Source organism: Pteronotus mesoamericanus, unplaced genomic scaffold (assembly GCF_021234165.1).
Source record: "Pteronotus mesoamericanus isolate MK-2021 breed Mesoamerican mustached bat unplaced genomic scaffold, CSHL_Meso_final scaffold_54, whole genome shotgun sequence".
NCBI classification, from domain to species: Eukaryota; Metazoa; Chordata; class Mammalia; order Chiroptera; family Mormoopidae; genus Pteronotus; species Pteronotus mesoamericanus.
Genome location: NW_026555321.1, coordinates 39,415,916 through 39,436,432, shown reverse-complemented (window position 1 = coordinate 39,436,432; position 20,517 = coordinate 39,415,916). Strand labels below are relative to the sequence as shown.

The following is a 20,517-nucleotide window of genomic DNA, read 5'->3' as shown; positions in this document are numbered from 1 at the left end:
GGCCCAGTCTCTGTTGCGATCCGGCGGGCTTCCGCGCCCCCTCGGTTCCTGGGCGCATCCCAGCGCTGCTCCGGCTCGGGCCCCCAGACTCGGGCTGCAAAGATCGCTTCGGCTCCGATTCCCTGCGCCTGCCGGACGCGCCCAGGAGGAGCCCTCAGCTCTGTGCCGGACTGTCCACCCAGGTTTAACCCGGCCGCTCCGCTTGGATTCCTCCGCTGCCCTTCCTCTGGTGGCGACTTCCTCTCCGGACCCCCTCCCCCTCGCCATGAAGGTAGGTGTTCAGTGCGCCGCCGACGCTCGCCACTTCTTTTCTCCCCTCGACTTCGTTTTTCTTATGGAAGTTAACTGATTCCCTCCACCACCCCCCACCTCTTTCTATCCCTCCATTTCTCCTACCGCCTCGAAAAGCTGGAGCTCCCGCGGGGCTGGTAGGGACCCCTACCGCTTCGCCCTGCACCTCCCGCGCACTGCCTCCGATTCCCGGAGATCTAGTCTTGTCCCACCAAACGTTCTGCAGACCTTTTCGACTTTCGAGAAAAAGTGGGGAAGAGCCAAGGCAGAAAAACAGTGCGGTTCACGGATGACTTCCCTTTGGCCCTGAGAAACTCGAGTGTACTTACTATGTATATTTCAGAACAGGATAATGATTCAATTCAACAAATATTTACCAAGTGCCCACTGCGCAGGCACCGAGAAGGTGTGTGGCCAGGACTTAGAAAGGAGTAGGACTCCTTGGTTGGGAGACGGGGCAGCTGGACTAGGGGCCGAATGCCCCAGAGAAACGCAACCTTCGCCCTCTGCAGCTCGTCCTGGCTGGGGAACCCTAGTGCTGCGGACCCTGTACCTTTAAGAGTGCCTGGCGGGGGGCCAGCGCGCACCCCGGCGCGGGGAGCAGGGTCGCGTTATTAGCATTATTAGCCGCCACTGGGTGAGCTCTGCCACTTAGCAGCGGTGATGGGGGCGGGGAGTGCTGGCGGTGGTGGCTCTAATCCTGTCCGCTGGGAAATCGCGCTCCGACCCCTGCGCGGAATCTGCCTTGCCCTTTGGAGACATTTGGGCCTCAGAGTTGGGAGAGCGGGCGGGGGGCAGTTTGTGAACTCTTGTTTGTTTTAATTGTCAGTTGTATGTTAAAGCCGAGTCACACACTCCGAGGGTCACCGAGAGTTCACTTTTACGAGAAGTTAACATTTCTTCCTGCAATGTAACTTGTATTTTCCGAAAAACTTTTCCTGTCTGTACTCAAAGCTTCCATCCTTCCATTTTTGTTGATCTCTCCAATTTTAAGTTTTCTAGAAAATAAGGTTGAAATTAGAATTGGGATGTTTCCTAAAAGCAAACAAATTCCCCTTTCCCTCAAAAGCGGGTTTTAAAAACCCGCAAGCTTGAAGACCCTGCGGCCTTGCTTTACTTTCTAAACCCAGTCAGGCATCGGGGCCCCTTCTCCTCTCCTCTTTCTTTAGATGGACAACTCGTTTGGAAGTCACTTGTAGCCAGCAGTGGGATCACACCTTCTCAGCCCCTGTCCTACTGCCTACGTTCACTGAGGCTCCAGCCAGATGCGGAGATTTAGTTTCTAGACAGCCTCTGCCAGGGGAGTTCCGAGAGCGTATTGCTGAGAGCGCGCAAGCGATGGAAAGGCAGTGGAAATTGTGTGTCCGGGTGTGCGGATCTGTCCCTTGCGTGTGTGGGAGAGAAAGGGAAGGTCAGTTTTTCTTGGGTCCTGGCTATACTAGCCTTAGTCCCGCACGGCCCCACGAAGGAGAACCCCACCTCCGGAAGCCCGACCCGAGAGTCTCTTTCACCGTTTCCCTCCCCTCATTGGAGAGCTCCGGTGCACAAGGGGTTAGTACCGTGCGCGCGGAGCTCAGCTTTTCCCGCAGCCTTTATTCCCCGCCGTGCGGTGCCGGCTGCCCCCTATTGGCTGCCTTGAGGTAGGACGCCTCAGAGTCGGTTCGTTGGGGCGAGTCGGTAGCTGTTCGCTTCTAGCTCCCCACCTCTGACTTGGCTCTTTCCTCCTGACCACCATTTCCCACTCTCTCGGGAGGGCCGCTCGGAGGCCCCCAAACGACCGGCTGCACTGCGCCGCCACTGCAATACGAAAGAGGCCAAGGGTCCGACCCAGCAAATTGGGCTCGGGCGAGTGGAGGAAGAGTTGGTACCTCTTCCCCAAAACGTAGGAACCAAAGCGTCGCCCTGTAAGAGGCCTCGAGTCTGGTCTTGGAGCTCTCACCAGTTTTCTCTGTGATCGAGGACAAGTGTTGCTTTCTCTCGCCCTCAGTTTCTTCGTCTATAAAAAATTTGAAGCTGCCTCTGAAGGAGGGAGGGGAATGATGTTGAATTTTCTTTATCATTCAACCAGACACTGCTCTTCCTCTGGACAAAGTTGAGAGCCTGTGCTGAGAAAGATAGACATTCCGTGTGAGAAGGAATAAGTGGTGTGTGGGGGGGGTGGGCGGGACAGAGGGAGGGCGCGGGGTGGGGTGGGGGGATCTTGCGGTGTGTAGAACCTTGTTCTAGGGATGGCCGAAGGAAGGCAGGGAACAGGACTGGGTGACTAGACTTGGCTCCTATTCCTTCCTTGGAGACTCCTGGTTACCGGACCTGCTGTTGGTTCCGAGTCGGGGCAGGCAGAGGCGGCTCAGGTTCCTTGCACTGATTTGGGCTCCGGAACTTCCTCCACCTTCTCTCTCCCCACCCCACCCAGCCCCGACACAGCGCTGTGTATACACCTCAGCCGCGGCCCCCTTGCACGCAGCATAGAGGCGTGGGGGAGCGCGCTGGTTCCTTGTCTGCTCCCCCAAAGCGGACCTCCTACCAGCCCTGGCCGGCTCATCCTTCATCATCCCCTCCCACTTCTGTTGGCGTTCTCGAGGCAGGACAGCCCAACGTTGTGGCTGCAACCGAATTTTTCTTCCGCAGTTTTCTCCATCTCTCTCCTTGCTTTGGGGAGAGATCACAGTTGGGAAAACAAAGTTTATTTCCCACCAAGAACTGCGGCTCTCGGAGTTGCCTGCCCCTTTCGATACCGCGAGCCCAGGTCAAATTCATTTCCTCCAAATTGGTTTGCCTCATCATTTCCACTCTCAGAGACTTGGGGAGACCTGGCCGCGAAGAGCCTGATGGAAGGGGATGCCCAGACCAAGAGAACGCCAGTGACCGAGGGTGCAGGATCTTCGCCTTCTCTTTGTGGAATTTCTTTTTGGGGCGGCGGGTTTGCGCGTGCCTTCCGATGCTTGGCGTCGCGCGCGAGCGTCTGCGAACTTTTAACCAGCAGGACGGTTTCCTCTCTCTCACCCCTTATCGCTCCCCGCCCGCACTGCTGTTGATTTTAAAAGAGGGTTAGGGACACCTTTGATCCAGTGCGAAACCTGTGGAGGAGAGACAGAATAAGCAGCCACTACAATGAGCTGCTCTGGGCTGGAAACAGGCACGAGGACGTTCTACCCCGCCCCCCCCCCCCACCCTCACCTCTCCCCTGCGCTCGAACCTTTCTCAAATGCACCCTCCTTCTCAACCCAGACAAGGAACAGGTTCCGAGGATCCTTACGAAGTCGACTTTCCCGGGCCCTGGAAGCGTTCGAAAACAGTCCATTCTTTGGTAAACTCAGCTTTTGCCTAGAACAGTCTCCGGAGAGGTCCCATTTCGTACTGTCTTTTCGGATCAAATCTCTTGGTAAACAAAACAAGGATGTTTACCCAGCGGAGTCCATGTATTTATTAGTGAGTTCGCTGTGGGTTCCTTCAATGTTTCAAACTTGTGGGGCCTTTTCTGGATTGCGCGGGGTTTCGAGCGGGAAGAGGGCCAAGGTGTTTCCGGGCAAGCGCGCGGGGTTAAGTGGAGACGCGACTCGCCCGACTCTCCTGCGGATCCCCTTGGGGACACCTTTGGCTAACCCCCAGCCTGGAGCTGGGGAGACCCGAGTCGCAGAGACCCAGTGGCCCACTCCCAGTTGGCCCCAGCTCTGGAAAGGGGTGGACTTCCCTCGGGGTCGTTGGCCGAGAGTGGGTTCGGTTTGTGTGGCTTCGCCTCTAACAAAGAGATCCGCTGTAATCCGCCGAATCTGTTATCAATTTCTCCTCTGCCCGCGCCCCGCCCCGCGCGCCCCGCCCGCCGGGAAGCTCAGAAAGTGCGCGCGGCCAGCAGCAATCCGTGCAGCAGTCTCGGAAGCTCATCAGAGCGTGTGTATCTGTGCACGCGTGTGAGTGTATGAAAATGCGTGAGTGTATGCGAGCGCGGCCTCGGCCTATGGGGACAGTCGACTGCAGCATGGGCCGCGCGCGAAGGCAGACCTCGCAGCCCACCCCCTCCCCGGAGGAAACTTGACACTTTGGGAGGGGGTGGGGAGACGTAGCCTGCTCTCTCCGCAGCAGGGGAAACCCCAGGTTTCTATTTTCCGGGATGCGCTCGCAGTTTTGCAGTATTTTGAGGACCAATGGTCCACGGGTGCGGAGCCCTAGTTAGCGGGCACTGGGGACCACACAAGCATTTCTTCTCGGAGTAGCCCCGAGGTGTCCGGGCCAAAGAGGCGGCTGGCCGGGAAAAGCCGTGACAAGCTCCTGAGTCCCTTCGCGTTCCCAAGGCTGCCTAGGTCCCCTCAGTCCCTTTCACCGCGCAGGTTCCTGGCCTGGCCCTTCCGCCGCCTGGAAAAGGCTCACCTATCTTTTCTCGAGGAAGGGTTCCCTTGGGAGCTGCGGGAAGTGCAGCGCGTCCGGGTTACACTTATCAGAGATGTATAAGGGGATCTTGGAAACCCGCTCCTCCCACCCGCAGCCGCCACCTCCTTGCTCCGCCGCCGCCTACAGGTGGAGAAGTCACCAGTGGGGAGGAAAGGCAGCGGAAGCTTCCAAGGCGGCCCCTGCCCCGAAACTCTTGACGACTGGAACCTTCGCCGCCCGGCCCTTCAGGCCCTGGAATCCAGGGACTTAGCCGCGGCGCGGGAGCCAGCGCATCTCTGGCCCCGTCCGTCGGGGGCTCACTTGAACCGGCTGTGGCCTCACCCTGCACCCTCACCGTTCAGGACAGACCGAACCGAATCTTAACTGGGCTGGAGGGTAGAAAGAGGGTGTTCCAAGGCCAGGCTCACAGTGCCGTGATGGTGAAGTGGCCGACAGCTCCAGACCAGGACCAAAGGAAACTGGAGTCCCCCTTGGCTTCCTTTCCCTTTTCTCCTTGGCAGCGGCCAGGAGTGGGGACGGGAGGGGTGGGAGGGGGAGTGAAAAAGAATTTGGAGGAGGATTGTGGGGAGCGCAGGGAAAAGATCCTCTCTGAGTACAGCGGAACCCAGATCAGACCTCCTTGTTTCCTCTGGGATGCCATCCTTTCTCTGGAATACACCAAGTCAGAGGGAGCGCCCTGTTTTATGAATTCCTTGGTTGGGAGAGCAGCTCTCTCTCCGCATTGACTCCCATGGCCCCCATCTCCTTCTCCCCACTCCAATCTGGCAGAAGAGCCTCCTAAGGAAACCCAGGCTGTCCTTCCCCCTCTGGAAGTGGCTTCTCCCAAAGCGGCCCGGCCCGTAAACTGATTATGAAACATACGATGTTAATTCAGAGCTGCATTTCCCAGCTGGGCACTTTCTCGCGCGCTGTTCCCCCGGGCCTCGCCCCCCACCCCCTGCCCTTCCCTCCCGCGTCCTGCCCCCACCCCCACCCCCGCGCCGGCCACCCCGCCTCCTCCGCAGCCGCCGGCGGCGCGCTCCACTCTCCTTCGCGCTCCTCTCGCCCTTGGAATTAATTCAGGCTCCACTTGTTGCTCGGCCCAGGTCGGGAAGAGGACGAGGGTGGCGGCGGGTTCCCAAGTGAATTCCGGTGGAGGGACTGAGCGCAGCGCGAACTAGAAGGGAGCGAGGGGGTGCGGGACTCGAGCAAGCAGGAAGGAGGCAGCGCCTGGCACCCGGGCTTTGACTCAACAGCATTGAGACATGTTTGTAATCGTTGGCGTGCCCCGCGCGCAAGATCCCAGCGAAATCAGATTTCCTGGTGAGGTTGCGTGGGTGGATTAATTTGGAAAAAGAAACTGCCTATATCTTCTCATCAAAAACTCACGGAGGAGAAGCGCAGTCAATCAACAGTAAACTTAAGAGACCCGGATGCTTCCGTTGTTTAAACTTGTATGCTTGAAAATTATCTGAGAGGCAATAAACATCTGCTCCTTTCTTCCCTCTCCAGAAGTCGATTGGAATATTAAGCCCAGGAGTTGCTTTGGGGACGGCTGGAAGTGCAATGTCTTCCAAGTTCTTCCTAATGGCTTTGGCCATATTTTTCTCCTTCGCCCAGGTTGTAATAGAAGCCAATTCTTGGTGGTAAGTTCATTATATGTACATATTTTATTTTTTAATATTCATTTGTACGATGCTCCAATATTTAAGCTGAATCGTGACTTTGGGCACATATAATACATTTTATTTACATGTATTTTTAAATAAGAATTTTCTTTTAATTTGCTAATATTGTAAAGCTTATCTTCAGCTCCACAGGGAATCAGAACCTATAAATCTAGATTTTTTTCTGTGAGGCCCTTGTTCAGATGTATACTTGTAGTCCATCATATAATAAAAGGGAACCAAAATTCACTTATCTAATAATTGAAAGCCTATCTATAAAATTTACTTTTTGCCACCCCTAGGTAGTAAAAGTGAGTTCCATCTTTTATTTTTCTGTCACTTGAGGTTGTTAACCTTCAGGGCCTAATGTAAGGAGAGTTCTAGGAAGACAGCTAAACTCTAGGTCGAGAAGTATTTAGGTTCAAAATTCAATCAAGAAAAGGTAAAACTGAAGTAGTCAAATGCCCCTGAACGAGGGTTTCTTTCTGGTTGGGCCCTTGCAGATAGGCTGCAGTATATCCAGAGGATTATTTTTGACGGCGTTCTGGATATTTTTCCCTGTAAATGAGCAGTGTTTTCCTGACTGTCAAACATGACTTCTGTTCACTGGGTACCCTGTCTTGGGTCCTTCACAATCATATATAAGGCGTCCTTTTAAAACGTCCAGAGCATGGTGAATTTTCTTCCGTTTGTGTACTTACCCCACTGTTCTCCCATCAGTCAGAAGGAACTGCTATCTCCCACCCGTGTCTAATTGTGCCTACTCTAGGTATTCGCACATTTTCAAGGCAGATCTGTCCAATTTGTGGGGCAAAGTAAGTCACTTTCCCTAAGGTCAGAGTCTTCTCCTGAAACTGCTGTTTGTCTCTTTTCTGAGAGGATTTCGGAAATACTGGTTCAGGTATATGGCGAAGGGGGTGTGCAAGGAAGGGAGTAAAAACTCTAACTGAGGAGCCAGATGGCGGGATGGGGACTACACAATACCTCCGTTTTCTGAGTGGAGCTGAAACAGAGGAGTTTTATGAAGCCCTTCTCATACTTTGTCATGAGGAAAAGCAGGAGAGAAAAGCATCTGTGTGCTTAGAACTATGTCTTGCTGACATGCTTTCTGGGGGCCCACCTCAAGAGTTCACGTAAATCTTGAATGTAGATCTCCCCCCACCCCTTTTCAGGTCCCTAGGTATGAATAACCCTGTTCAGATGTCAGAAGTATATATCATAGGAGCGCAGCCCCTCTGCAGCCAACTGGCAGGACTTTCTCAAGGACAGAAGAAACTATGCCACTTGTACCAGGACCACATGCAATACATCGGAGAAGGCGCGAAGACAGGCATCAAAGAATGCCAGTATCAATTCCGACATCGGCGATGGAACTGCAGTACCGTGGATAACACCTCCGTGTTTGGCAGGGTTATGCAGATAGGTAGGAGACTATTTAACATACTTTTAAATATATGTTAACTTCTCTCCTAGAAAAGTCATTAGGGTTTACTGATCAGCTAGATCAGTAGGGCATCTTCCAGCAGAGTGGTGGCTTGGGGATCAGGGTCATTGTTGCTACCTGTGTTAATTCCTATTCCTGCACTCGGTTTACCTTTTGGACTTCTTTAACCCAATTAGGAGAGACCATCTAAGACACCTTCGTTTTATTCTGAACACTTAATTTTTCTAAGAAACATGTTGGTTACAATAGAAGCAGCATACTTATTTTGGCTTCTCAAACATAGATGAGGAAAGGTGAGTCATTTATATCATTTTAAGCTTCAAAACTCTTTTAACTGTAAGCAATTTTCTAACTTAAGCCGCAATTCAAATGGCCCAAATTAAAAATCGTCATCTTTCAGAATGCTGGGCATGTTGGAAGTGAATCAGGTTCTAATTTCCCTAATATAGATACTCCCTGAGGCCAGAGAGATATATGTTAAAAGCTTTATTTTTAGTTTCAGAAAGAATTTTAATTAGAAGTCATCCAATTTACTTTTGTGATTTTGGCAATTGACATGATCTAAAAAGCACATACTTCAGACCTCAACCTCGAAACTTAAAAAAAATAAAAAAACAACTTTAAATGTATCACAGTCCGATTATTTTAAGTGTGTTGCTGAACTTGTTATTCCATTCAGGGAGGAGATGACATTAAAACTAGACTAAAGGCAAAGAATTTGAAAAATCAGTTTGCCTCTGGTTTGGTTTAATGGCATAGGATACTATTTGACAGATGAGGTCCTGTGTGTATTTTCTAGTGTGAATATTTTAGGTCTCTTTACTTTTATGCAAACAAGCCCTTATAATTAATATGACTACAGTGACTCCTAAAATAAAAAGCAATTTATCAAAGCAATTAACTGTTTATACTGACTGAAGATAAAAAGTGGCTTAATATCCGTCACAGATGGGTAAAATGCTTTTTTAAAAGACCCTGAAAAGTGCATTCATTGAGAACAAAAAAGAGTTGTCAGTGGATGTTTGAGCCAAGCAGCTTCATAAACTAAAATAATACAGGAGTGGAAGCCAGTTCTCTAATTGAATGGGAAAATGGTCTGAAGCCCTAGCCTGCAAAGTTTCATAGGGCTTTGTCTTTCCTGTTAATGATTAAAATGTGCTAATGTATATACTGGGATGAGAATCTAGTTCAGCCTCAGGAACATAGGAGTTTTCCCTGAATATAGGCTGTCTTATGTAGTTAACTGGGGGGGTGGTAGAGATTTAATTCCTCTGCATTTTAATATTGGGAGTGAACAAAACACTTTTTTAAAAAGTTATGTCAGAATGGTAAGTTGTCAACTTCCCCCCCTTACGTTTGCTTATATGTTCTCCCTAAACTGCCTTCCTCTCAAATTCCTCTCAAAGTATGGGACCACTTTTTCACAAGTATACGAGTTAGCAAAAATCATACACCTCTGATGGTAACCAGAAAGGAAAACAGCAATTGGAACTATTTTTCCGTGTAGTCTCTGGAACACAGCTTTGATTTAAGATCCTCTTCTCTTCTTTATATGTAGCCTGTTTTGGGCCAAACTCTTCAGAATAAGCTATCATTTGCTAAGTGGATTTGAGTTCTGCTGGAGATTTATTTAAAATGTGATCCAAGATTCAAAGAGCCTGCTTCCTTAGGTAACAAGCAGAACCCGTGGTACAAAGGCCTATATTTAATTGTCCCTTGCAAGTACACTCTCTGGTCCTCATCTGTGTGATACTACCTTCTGGGTAGATGGGAAGTGGGTGGGACAACCTCTGAGGGAGCCCTGATAGATATGATCACCAAATCGGCTGCGGTCCTGGGAAGATGCAGCACCTCCCTTGCCAAAAGTTCCCCAGGTGTCTGGAGTCTCAGAACAGAAAGCTGCTGCTGGGGGCTTGTGCTGGAGCACCGATAGAGCCTTTTTTTTTCTTTTCTATTTATTTAAAATAGAGTTAGAGAGAAGAAAAAACAGAATAGCTTTTGGTGGAAGAGTATATGAACCCAACCCCAACAGTGGGAGAGTTACTTAGCTTTCACTTTTTTTTTTTTTAATTTAAGGTTACGTTAAAAGAAAATGAGCTAAGGGAAAGTTCAGAATACCTTTAAGGCTGAAAGGTGTGTATGTGTGTGTACCTACTTCAAAGCACTTAGTATACCAGGGATATCGCCAGCAATTCTTGTCCGTGAGAATCTGACCCTGTGATCGGACCTGTGTCTGAGAAACTCAGGGCTGACACTTTCAACCCCTCCTCAACTCATTTTTCTAGGATGCCAATTGCCTTGAAGGCACTGTACACAATCGCCTTGTGAAGTGCTCACTCTTCATTTTGGAAACTCTCTCATTTTTCATCATGCTTCCCTTTCTTCCAGCTTTTGTCTCCGTCTCTTCTTTGTTTCCATGCTGTGAAAAGATATGTCAGAAAGGCGCCATTTTTGAGGAGCGTGAGGATGGGAGAGGATGTAGATTCACAGGGAGGGAAACCTAAACGAAGCAGGAGTAGTCCACCCAGGATGACTGTATCCACAGGCTATTAGCCAAAGAGCACTTTTCAAACAGACATTTTCCCTGCAGTGACCACTTTGCTTAGAGACTTCTACCAGGTTTGCATTCTGGGGCAAAAAAAAAAAAAAAGGAAATGCTTAAGATAGACTTCTGAAACAAGCAGCATTATTGTGTTTTGTATAAAAGACCTTTTATGCTTTGTATACTTACAGCACAGTGTCTTATTTTCCTGTATCTCTGAAGGATTGTTTATCTCCTCTTCCTCTAGCCACCTCTTTATTCTATAAGCCTCCCATCCAGGGCCACAGCATTTTCTGTATTATGTGGTAATCCTTAAATAACTCCTTAGAATCTGTCTTCCCTCCTCATTTCTCTCCACTCTGTCCTGTGTTCTCTGCCTCACTAATTCCAGCAAGATAGATAGATGTCACACCCCACAGGAACTTTCCGGATCCTCCTGCTAGCCACTAGCACACGCCTCAAGTTACTCATTTTTTTAAATGTGGGAGGGAAGGTCGGAGGGGAATGGGAACCATTGCCATTCCTGGAAGGGGGGTCACGAACAGCCGTGGACTGAGGTTGGAAAAGAAGTCCAAGGAGAGGATGGATCCTGGAACTGACACAGCTGCCCTCCTGCAGAGTGACTCTTCTGGTTGGGGCCGAGTTCTGCCGTCAGCTGTTCTCGTGTCACTCTCCTCCCCCTGCTCCCCCTACCCCTGCTTCCTACAAAAGATTGTTAGCAAGCTCTTTAAGTGCAGGAGACACTGATTCTAATACAGGGATTTTAATGCCAGAAGGGCCTGTTTTTTCTTAGACATCTAGTTCAATAACCTGATTTTATAGTTGAGGAAAGTGAGGCCCCCTCACCGCATCCCCCCATGTCCAGCTTCAGCTGGCCTGGTGTTACTCCTCTCTCTCTCCTAGTACAATATTCTTACTAAGTGGCTTCTGTTAAGCTAGAAATGTCTTCATGTACAAGTGGAGATTAAGGTGGTCCATGGTGGCCTCCATTTTTCCCCTTACAAATAGGGCTCCCATGTAACTGTTTTACAGTGGAGATAGTCTTTGCAAATTTTAGGAAAGGGGAAACCAGTTTTTCCTCTAGATTTGTATATTCTTTACAAGTCTGGTGAAGGAAGAAGCTTTTCTTTCTCTCTCTCTCTCTTCCCTTTAGATTGTGCTTTTTGTCCTCTTGCCGTCACTCTAACACTTTGAGGTACAGGCTGGCAGGGAGTCACAGAAATGGCTTTGAAGACCAGCAGGCTGTTTCATAAGTAGACACTTATCTACAATGAGAGGTATCAGTCCAATCAGTTTAGGATTGAAGAAGAGGAGGCTCATGTGTAACTTTCTAAGGGTGGATTTAGAAAATGTCCACTGGGAAAGTCTAGAGCCTTGTCCTGAGACACACTTCATGCTGCAGAAGAAGGTGGAGGAAGTGAGTAGAACTAGCGCGTGGCCATAAGCGTGGCTACTGCAGTGTCTGGGTTCCACTGGGGCCTCAAACTGTTGGAGGCTCTAAGCCTGGCAAATTCTATGCTCCTGACCCCTGTAACTCAAAATGAAAATAACACAAACATTTAAATAAATGTAAGGGAGTCTACCCAAATTCTGAGTTTTCCCCCAATGACTTCTTTCTTGTGCATTTTTGGAAATAAGTAGTTTCCAGTATTTTCAAAAGAGTTGTAGAGAAAATCAGCCCAACGCTACCTAAGATCCTGTGTTTGGCTCTAAAGTACCAGTGCAAAAATATAAGGGATGTGTATACTTCTTCATTTGTTGCTGCTTTTGTGTTTGGAACCGGGGTGGTGGGGAGGGGGTCGGGTCTTCTTAGCTTTCCCTGCAGGAGAGCGCAGGGCCTGAGTGTATGTCAGGGGTGGGGCTCTCCGTGGTCCCCAAGCAGGGGCAGCACGTGTTCACCCACCCGTTCGAGAAGGCTCTCCTCTGCCCCCTCCCTCCATCTCCACCCGCACCCTTCACCCGGCCAGGGGCTGTTGTGTGGCCGAGGCTCTCCCTCTGCAGCGGCCCCGGTGACCCGAGTCCTCGCCCGCAGGCAGCCGCGAGACAGCCTTCACGTACGCGGTGAGCGCCGCGGGAGTGGTCAACGCCATGAGCCGCGCATGCCGGGAGGGCGAGCTGTCCACCTGTGGCTGCAGCCGAGCCGCGCGTCCCAAGGACCTGCCGAGGGACTGGCTGTGGGGTGGCTGCGGGGACAACATCGAGTATGGATACCGCTTCGCCAAGGAGTTCGTGGACGCGCGGGAGCGGGAACGCATCCACGCCAAGGGCTCCTACGAGAGCGCGCGCATCCTCATGAACCTGCACAACAACGAGGCCGGCCGCAGGGTGAGTGCCCCAGGTCTTGTCCCAGACTCAGGCCTCTCAGTCTCCCTCGAGACCCTCTATCCCCCAGGCTGGGCCTCTTCCGGTCTCTACGCCCTCTGCTACTCTCTGTAGGTTCCTGCATGTTCGTCTCTCTGACTCTGTCTCCTCCTCTTTCTGTCTCCAACCCCCTTTCTGTCTTTTCTCGTTTCTTTCTCTCTCTCTGTCTTTTTCTCTCCGTCTCCTTGCCTTTCTTCTTCGCCCGCCCACCCCCAACTCCCGGTCCACACTTCAGCACACAAATAGGCCACAGGCCTCTCTGGAGAGTGGCGCACACCCCAGAAAAGCCCTCCTGGGGGTGAATCATTCCTTCCTCGTTCTCCCTCCCCCGCCCCCGCCCCCCATCTAGCCAAGGAGCTCCTGCAGTTGTCTGTCAAGATCTTTCTCTGCCTTTTAAATTAATCCCCAGTGCAACTGGGGCCAGTCGAGCTCAGAAGTAAAAATGCTAAGGTTTGCCCTCCTCCCTGGAACAAGTCTGTGGTTGTGTCCAAATTGGGAGAGGGAGTTCTTTATCCCAGTAAGCGCCCAGCTAAGAAACCCTCACCCCAGCTTCCAGGACTTACCTTTTTCTTCCCTGTGTCATTAGATAGCAGGTTTGATGGACTGAGGGCTTTTCTAAAAAAGAACTTTTCTAGGAAAACTACAGCATTTTTGGTAGTCTGACCATCAGGCCAATTGTGGGTGGCTCTGAAGAGACGAGGGAGCCACTCAGAAGTGCCCAGAGAGGAGGGCCTCTGCAGGCCTGCCGGAGGGTCCCCATTCTGCTCCTTCCCTCGCCTGGTGGGGACATAAAATGTTTCTCCACAAAAGTTCAAAAGAACCCCCCCTTTTTTTCCCCCTGTGGTTAAGCACATGGCACTTTATGGCTGCTTTAAAATGAAGGGGTGAAAACTTTTCTTAGCTTTGGCAGCATTGAAAACCAGGGCCATTATTTTTTCACAGAACCCAAGGTAGGTGCCAGGAACTTTCTGGTCAGAGATTTCACCCTTCTGTATTTTGGGGCGAGGAAAGGGAAGATAATCACAAAGTAAAGTATCCAGGACTGGAAGGAGGCTTAGAACCCTCTGGCCGCACACCCTCATTTTAAAGATTGGGAAACTGAGGCCCGGAGAACCACTTCATGCTGTGGAAGAAAATTAATAGAGTGAGATATAAGCCAGGTGCTTTTTGGTTTTTTAAATTAAACTCATATATCGCAGCTTAAGGGTGAAGGGCTATAGGTTTTGGAATTAGAGAAATCTAGATTAAAATCCAGTTCTGTATGTTCCTGAGCCTCAGTTTCCGTATTTCCATATCTGTTAAATGGCCATAGCATGAACTATCTCTTGAAGTTGTCTTGAGAACAAACTGAGATGATATAGTAGGTTGAACCATAGGAAATACCAATATGTGACTATTTCTGACCTATAAAATAATGATTTCCTATGGTTCAGTCGAGGGTCTTCATTTAATGTCAGCTGGTAGTAAAGTAATTGATAAGTGATAATTCTAAACATTATGAAGTAAAATCATGGAGAAGTCCAAGATTATCTAGACAATTCCAGCTAACCTATCTTCTCAGATTTGCTGCTGAACATTTGGTGGTGTCAAGGAAGGACTGAACTCTGTATATTTTTGCCTGTGCTGCCCTGAGAGGTCAGTAATTGCTCTCAGAGGGACATGGCCTCTTCTCTCTGAGATCTCTCACTGCCGTGGTGTCCGCAGTGTGGCGGGCTCTCCCTGCTGTGGCCTGCCCAAGGCTGTGCAATGGGGATGTCAGACCTGCTCTGCCTGGAGCCCAGAAGACCTTGCTCCTGTCCTCATCAGAGACATACACCTTTATTTTCTGCACATGGTGTGCCCAGCTCCAGAGACCAGACATGCCTCCAGGACAGAGATGTGGCTGACAGTCTGGGCCCATTCTGCCCATAGTTGGTGCTTTCATCTGTCTTTGGAGATTGCTTACACGTCTCTCCTGTAGGGAAATCTTCAGGGGCTTAGCAACCAAGGAGAATGGGTCAGGGGATTTCCAGGTGGAGAGAGAGAATTTTGCAGAGTTGGAAAAGCACCTTTAATATTATTATTTCATTTAACAATTGCATTTTTTTAAATAGTGAGGGTTTTTTTTCCCCCCTGTAAGCTTTATAATTTGAGCAGTGAGCTGGGCTTGGATCCTGGTAGATGAGGTTACATAGAAGACAATTTTTCTCTCGGATCGGGGGTTGGAGCAGGGAAGTCAGCCACTATGCATATAAATCATATTAGCATCTCCTCTGGACATAGCTTTTTATATTCCTCAAAAGGGAGTAAAGGTTTAATATGTTCGCAAAACCCTTCCTCAGACTAGCTGAGTGCCTAAAACTCTTTATGCCAAAGGAATATGCTTTGACCTCCTTTTCGAGAAAGCCCCCTAGGAATCCCTGGAGGAAGAACATGGCTGTTCTGGGTGGAAGGAGCCTTCTAACTCACGCCAGCCTCCGAGTTCCTGCCAATAGCACTCGGACTCTGGAGGGTAACTGGTACAGGAACTGTGGGCTGTCAGGACTATAAATAGGCAGCCGCCACCTCCCATACTGCTGGGCACAGTGTTTTGGGGCCAGACCTGAGGTCAAGGTGACTGGGAAGGACTCAGACGCCATGCCCTTGTCACCCTGGAGAAAGACCAGATTTACTGATTATATCCTGCGTGCCAAGTATGTTTCATGCATCGTCTGATTTTATCCTTACAACAGTGCTGTGAGGCTGTTGCCATCAGTCCGCTACATGGATGGAAAATAGAGGTTCCAAGAGGGGAAGCCAATTGCCTGAATCAGGGTCAGAGTTGGGACAGAACCCATGTCTGCCTGGGCCTAGGATGGGTGCTCTTAGCCTAGGCAGTGGAGGGGAGGGTTAGGGGTTGTTTGAGAAGCAGGAGGGAGAAGACCTGAGATCAAGGCCCAATTCTCCCACATTCTAGCTGCATGACCTGTGCAGGCCACTTATCTTCCCTGTCACTGTGTCACCATCTAATCCAGCCCATGTTATAACCTTGTTGGGAGGATTAAATAAGATAAAGTGTATAAAAGCTCTTAATACAGTGCCTGACACACAGCAATAATAGTAATAGTGAGTAAAGATCTGAACCCTTATCTTACTGGTCTGGACCCCTCTCAGCCCTACCATTGATCAGCTGGGTACCCATGGGCAAGTCACTGAACATGAGCTTCAAGCCCAACTGCCTGGGTTCAAATCCTAGTACTTGGGTAAGTATCTCTCCTCTCTGGGCCTCATTTTCCTTCCCTGTGAAATGGGGATGATAATAGCACTTCCCTCATAGGCTGTTTGTGGGGATCAGTCCATGTGGTATGGGTAAGGAATCGTGCACGGTCTCTGGGATGAGTGTTCAGGCTGTAATAGTTGCTATAATGTTGTCCTGCAAAACAGAAGCAGCTGGAACAATTTTTTTCCTGTTCCTATTAAAAAACTGTGGCTGTTTATTATGATGATGTGTAATAATGAGGGGCTAAAAACGTATTTATTTTGTAGACTTATTAAAGAAAGTAACACAGACTTCCGGTAGTGGGGAATGAGGAGGAAGTGGCCCAGGCCCTAGTTCTGCTGGTGAACATGGCTCCACCTAGAAGGTAGAGGGGAGCTTTGTTAACAGAGCCCTGCCTACATCTGGGCTCTTCCATGAGTTTGTAAACTGACTGTCCCATCTCCCCACAGACAGTGTACAACCTGGCCGATGTGGCCTGCAAGTGCCACGGGGTGTCCGGCTCCTGTAGCCTCAAGACGTGCTGGTTGCAGCTGGCTGACTTCCGCAAGGTGGGTGACGCCCTGAAGGAGAAGTATGACAGCGCAGCGGCCATGCGTCTCAACGGCCGAGGCAAGCTGGTGCAGGTCAACAGCCGCTTCAACTCTCCCACCACGCAGGACCTGGTCTACATCGACCCCAGCCCGGACTACTGCGTGCGCAATGAGAGCACGGGCTCGCTGGGCACACAGGGCCGCCTGTGCAACAAGACATCTGAAGGCATGGACGGCTGTGAACTCATGTGCTGTGGCCGCGGCTATGACCAGTTCAAGACGGTGCAGACGGAGCGCTGCCACTGCAAGTTCCACTGGTGCTGCTACGTCAAGTGCAAGAAGTGCACGGAGATTGTGGACCAGTTCGTGTGCAAATAGTGGGCGCCCCACTGCCCACCTGTCACCCAGCCCCGTCCCCAGGACCCACTTATTTATAGAAAGTACAGTGATTCTGTTTTTTTTTTTTAATATTGTTTTATTTCCCCCCAAGAACTGCAACCGGAACCATTTTTTTTCTGTTCCCATCAAGAACTCTGTGGTTTATTATTAATATTATAATTATTATTTGGCAATAATGGGGGTGGGAACCAAGAAAAATATTTATTTTGTGGATCTTTGAAAAGGTAAGACAAGACTTCTTTTGATGGTATAGGATGAGGGGCAAATAACATATACCCTGACTTAGTTGTGTGCACATCTAGAAGTTAAATGAAATACATTTTCTTTTTCTCAACAGTGGGGTCATATGGGACAAGTAACATCCAGTTGGAAGGGGGTGGTCCAAATCCATGCCTCTGTGATCAAAATGATTTGTAAATGCTCTGGTAAAAGGTCTGGAGAAACAAACAGAAAGAAGAGAACCCACCCCTTCCCCAGGGGCTATCAGCCTGAAACATTATCAAAATGATAATTTAAAATATAAGAATGAGAATCTTATATCCCTGAAAGAAAAAAAGTATATCATGTGTCTCATGCTTCTCAAACATTCCATGTGCAGATGGTCCTATTCTAACAGCTCCTGAAACTTGGGGAGCAGGGAGGAAAGCCTCAGAAATTAAAAAACTTAAAACTCCTATATTAAGACAATGATTTGAAGCTGTGACAGGAATTTGGTTGTCAGATTGGGAAAGCATCCCCAAATGACTCTGGGTGGTAGACCTTTTGTTTGGAGAGGGGTGGGGGAGGTTGGCTTGAATATAAAAGAAAATATACTGTAATTTTCTTAGGGATACTTGGTTAATAAATGATATTAAAATAATAAACGGATTCCATTCACAGACCCTACGCCCAGACAACAAGGTAATTGCATGCAGTTCAGCACCGCACCAGAGCAGAAAACCCATTTGTGGGAAAAAGTGAAACCTGCCCTCCCACTTGACCCTGAGTTCTGTGTGAGTCCTCCTTGTTGCTGAGGAGGTGAGGCTGGCCACATTTCCAAAGCGCAGCTCCACTGGGTCCCCTTTGATTACAGGACAGGAAATGAACCATTGGGAGCTCCACTTGGAAAACAGTTCACTACTTAGGGATTTTTTTTTTCCTAAAACTTTTATTTTGAGAAGCTGAAGTTTTATATATTTGGATGACATTACTTGGCTAATGGAGTTCACAGAGGTGTTACAGCATTTCACTGATACGATCCTGTGTTTAGACTCTCCACTCAAGCTTTTCCTATTATACTGCAGGTGAACCCTAAAACTGTTCCTAGTGTACTTGAACAGTTGCATTTATAAAGGTGGGGTGGGAATGTGGTTTAATGGTGCCTGATATCTCAAAAGTCTTTTGTACATAACATATATATACATATATATAAATATAAATGTTATTATATCTCAGTGCAGCCAGTGACTTAGCACTACACTTCACTCTGGGGTTATTTCTTGGTCTAGAGCGTGGTTGTCCTTAATTGCAATCCGTTGGGATTTTTCCAAAAGGTTTTCAAGTTGATCTTGGGCTATGGCCGTGATGTGATGCTACCTTGAGCATCACAAAACAGCCTCATTTTTGAGGAACCTGGAAGGTTTTCTTCCCTGATATGCATGTTGATTTGAAGATTTCTTATATCTTCCCCACCCCATCCCCTTTTCTCCAAACTCCATTTCTGTACATTTTCCTGAGAGGGCATTACTTGTTTGTCATAGACTTGGAGATGACGAGAGATTCAGAACTCAGAGCATGGTGAGCATTTCTCTTTCCTTAGTTCATTTGGCAGAGTGGAAACTGGTGCCTAGTAGACCTAGTAGTACCTATTTGAGTCCCTAAGGAAAATCTAGTTCATGACATAGACAGCTAGTATTTAAGTTTTTAAAAACAGGACACCTCTTTCTAAAAAGTGCCATCAAATGTGTTTTTATCTCAGACTTACATGATTTTAAAAGTTTGGAAAGATACACATATCTTGCAACCTTCGTAGGCTTAGTGGCCTTCACATCACCTCAGCCATCGGTGGCTCTTAATTTATTGCACAAGGATATTCACATCCCCTCAGTTGCAGTGAATTGCAAGCAAAAAAAAAAAAAAAAAAAAAAAAAAAAAGCACTAATTAGTTTAAAATGTCACTTTTTTGGTTTTTATTATACAAAAACCATGAAGTTTTTTATTTGCTAAACCAGATTTTGTTCCTTTTTAGTGATTCATGTTTATGAAGAGAGTTGAGTTTAACAATCCTAGTTTTTAAAAGAAACTATTTAATGTAAAATATTCTTGTCACTCAGATATTATGTATATCTTCTATGGCCTTTATTCTGTACTTTTAATGTACATATTTCTGTCTTGCGTGACTTGTATATTTCACTGGTTAAAAAAAACAAACATCAAAAGGCTTATGCCAAATGGAAGATAGAATATAAAATAAAACGTTACTTGTATATTGGTAAGTGGTTTCAATTGTCATTCAGATAATTCATGTGGAGATTTTTTGAGAAGCCATGAGGGAGAGTTTAGGGTAAACTACATGTCAGAATAACAGAAGAGCAGAGAATTTTTACCAAAAAGCAAACTATTTGGAAGCTTCAAAAGATTTCTATATGTAACGCAACAAAAGGGGAATTCTCTTTTCCTATATATGTTCCTCAAAAAAAGAAATCAAGCAGATGGCTCAAAGCTGGTTATAGGATTGCTCACATTCTTTCAGCATTATGCATGTAACTTAATTGTTTTAGAGCGCGTTGCTATTGTAACATCTCAGAGAAGAACTGAAAAGCGACATGCTTTTATCCATGACCAGAGCTTTAGTCCAAAAAAGTGTATTTGTGTTTACCACTGCAACTATTGCACCTCTCTATTTGAAGTTACTGTGGACTGCGTGTCTCTGTACCCTTTGAAAGTTATTTCATGAAAAGCAAGCCTCAATCTGCAGAGAATGAAAACTCATTGGAAACTAAAGGCTCGTTGTGTTAAATGCAATTAATATGGGTTCTCGTGCTTTCCGAAAGTGTACACCGAAATCTGGCCAGTGTGGCCCAGATTGATAGGTTAGCCCTTTGCTTTTTTTCTTTTTGGATAACCTTGTAACATATTGAAACCTTTCAAGGATGCCAAGAATGCATTATTCCACAAAAAAACAGTAGACCAACATATAGAGTGTTTAAAATAGCATTTCTGGGCAAATTCAAACGCTTGTGGTTCTAGGACTCACATCTGTTTCAGTTTTTCCGCAGTTGTATATTGACCAGTGTTCTTTATTGCAAAAACATATACTTGATTTAAGAGTGTCAGCATATTTTTTTCTTTGCATCCTGGAATGCATTCAAGATCTTCCCAATACAGGAAAATTAACAAAAAAATTTATATATAGGCACCAGCAAGCAGAGCCATGTTCAAAAGTCATTGTGGCCTCAAGTAAAAGGAAGACTGTTTTGAGTTTTAGTCCAGTTTATCTGTTTAGCTGCTGACCTCCTGACTGTATATGTTTTAGTAGCCTACCCAAACCCCTTGCTCAGATGACTTTGCCAATGCCAACTTTCAATTTGTTTTTGCAAAACATTATGCAAGCTACTGGAATTATCAAATATGACACTCTAGCAGGCTAAGTACTCCAAATAAGAGATTGGTACTGGTTGACTTCAAGAGATCATTAGCAA

At 47.8% G+C, this 20,517-nt stretch overlaps 1 protein-coding gene across 1 annotated transcript; it reads left to right on the top strand.

The window, feature by feature from the left end:
- The first annotated feature begins 226 nt into the window (after positions 1 to 226).
- On the top strand, positions 227 to 17,898 carry WNT5A (Wnt family member 5A). The gene is made up of 5 exons (XM_054595899.1): positions 227 to 271; positions 6,169 to 6,302; positions 7,496 to 7,746; positions 12,342 to 12,634; positions 16,358 to 17,898. Exons 1-5 carry the CDS (start codon positions 266 to 268, stop codon positions 16,814 to 16,816), a joined length of 1,143 nt encoding a protein of 380 aa, XP_054451874.1. The 5' UTR covers positions 227 to 265; the 3' UTR covers positions 16,817 to 17,898.
- Positions 17,899 to 20,517: the final 2,619 nt, after the last annotated feature.

Coding starts and splice junctions, on each gene's coding strand:
- WNT5A (XM_054595899.1), top strand. Junction 6,303..7,495: donor ATAGAAGCCAATTCTTGGTG/GTAAGTTCATTA, acceptor ACCCCTTTTCAG/GTCCCTAGGTATGAATAACC. Junction 12,635..16,357: donor ACAACGAGGCCGGCCGCAGG/GTGAGTGCCCCA, acceptor ATCTCCCCACAG/ACAGTGTACAACCTGGCCGA.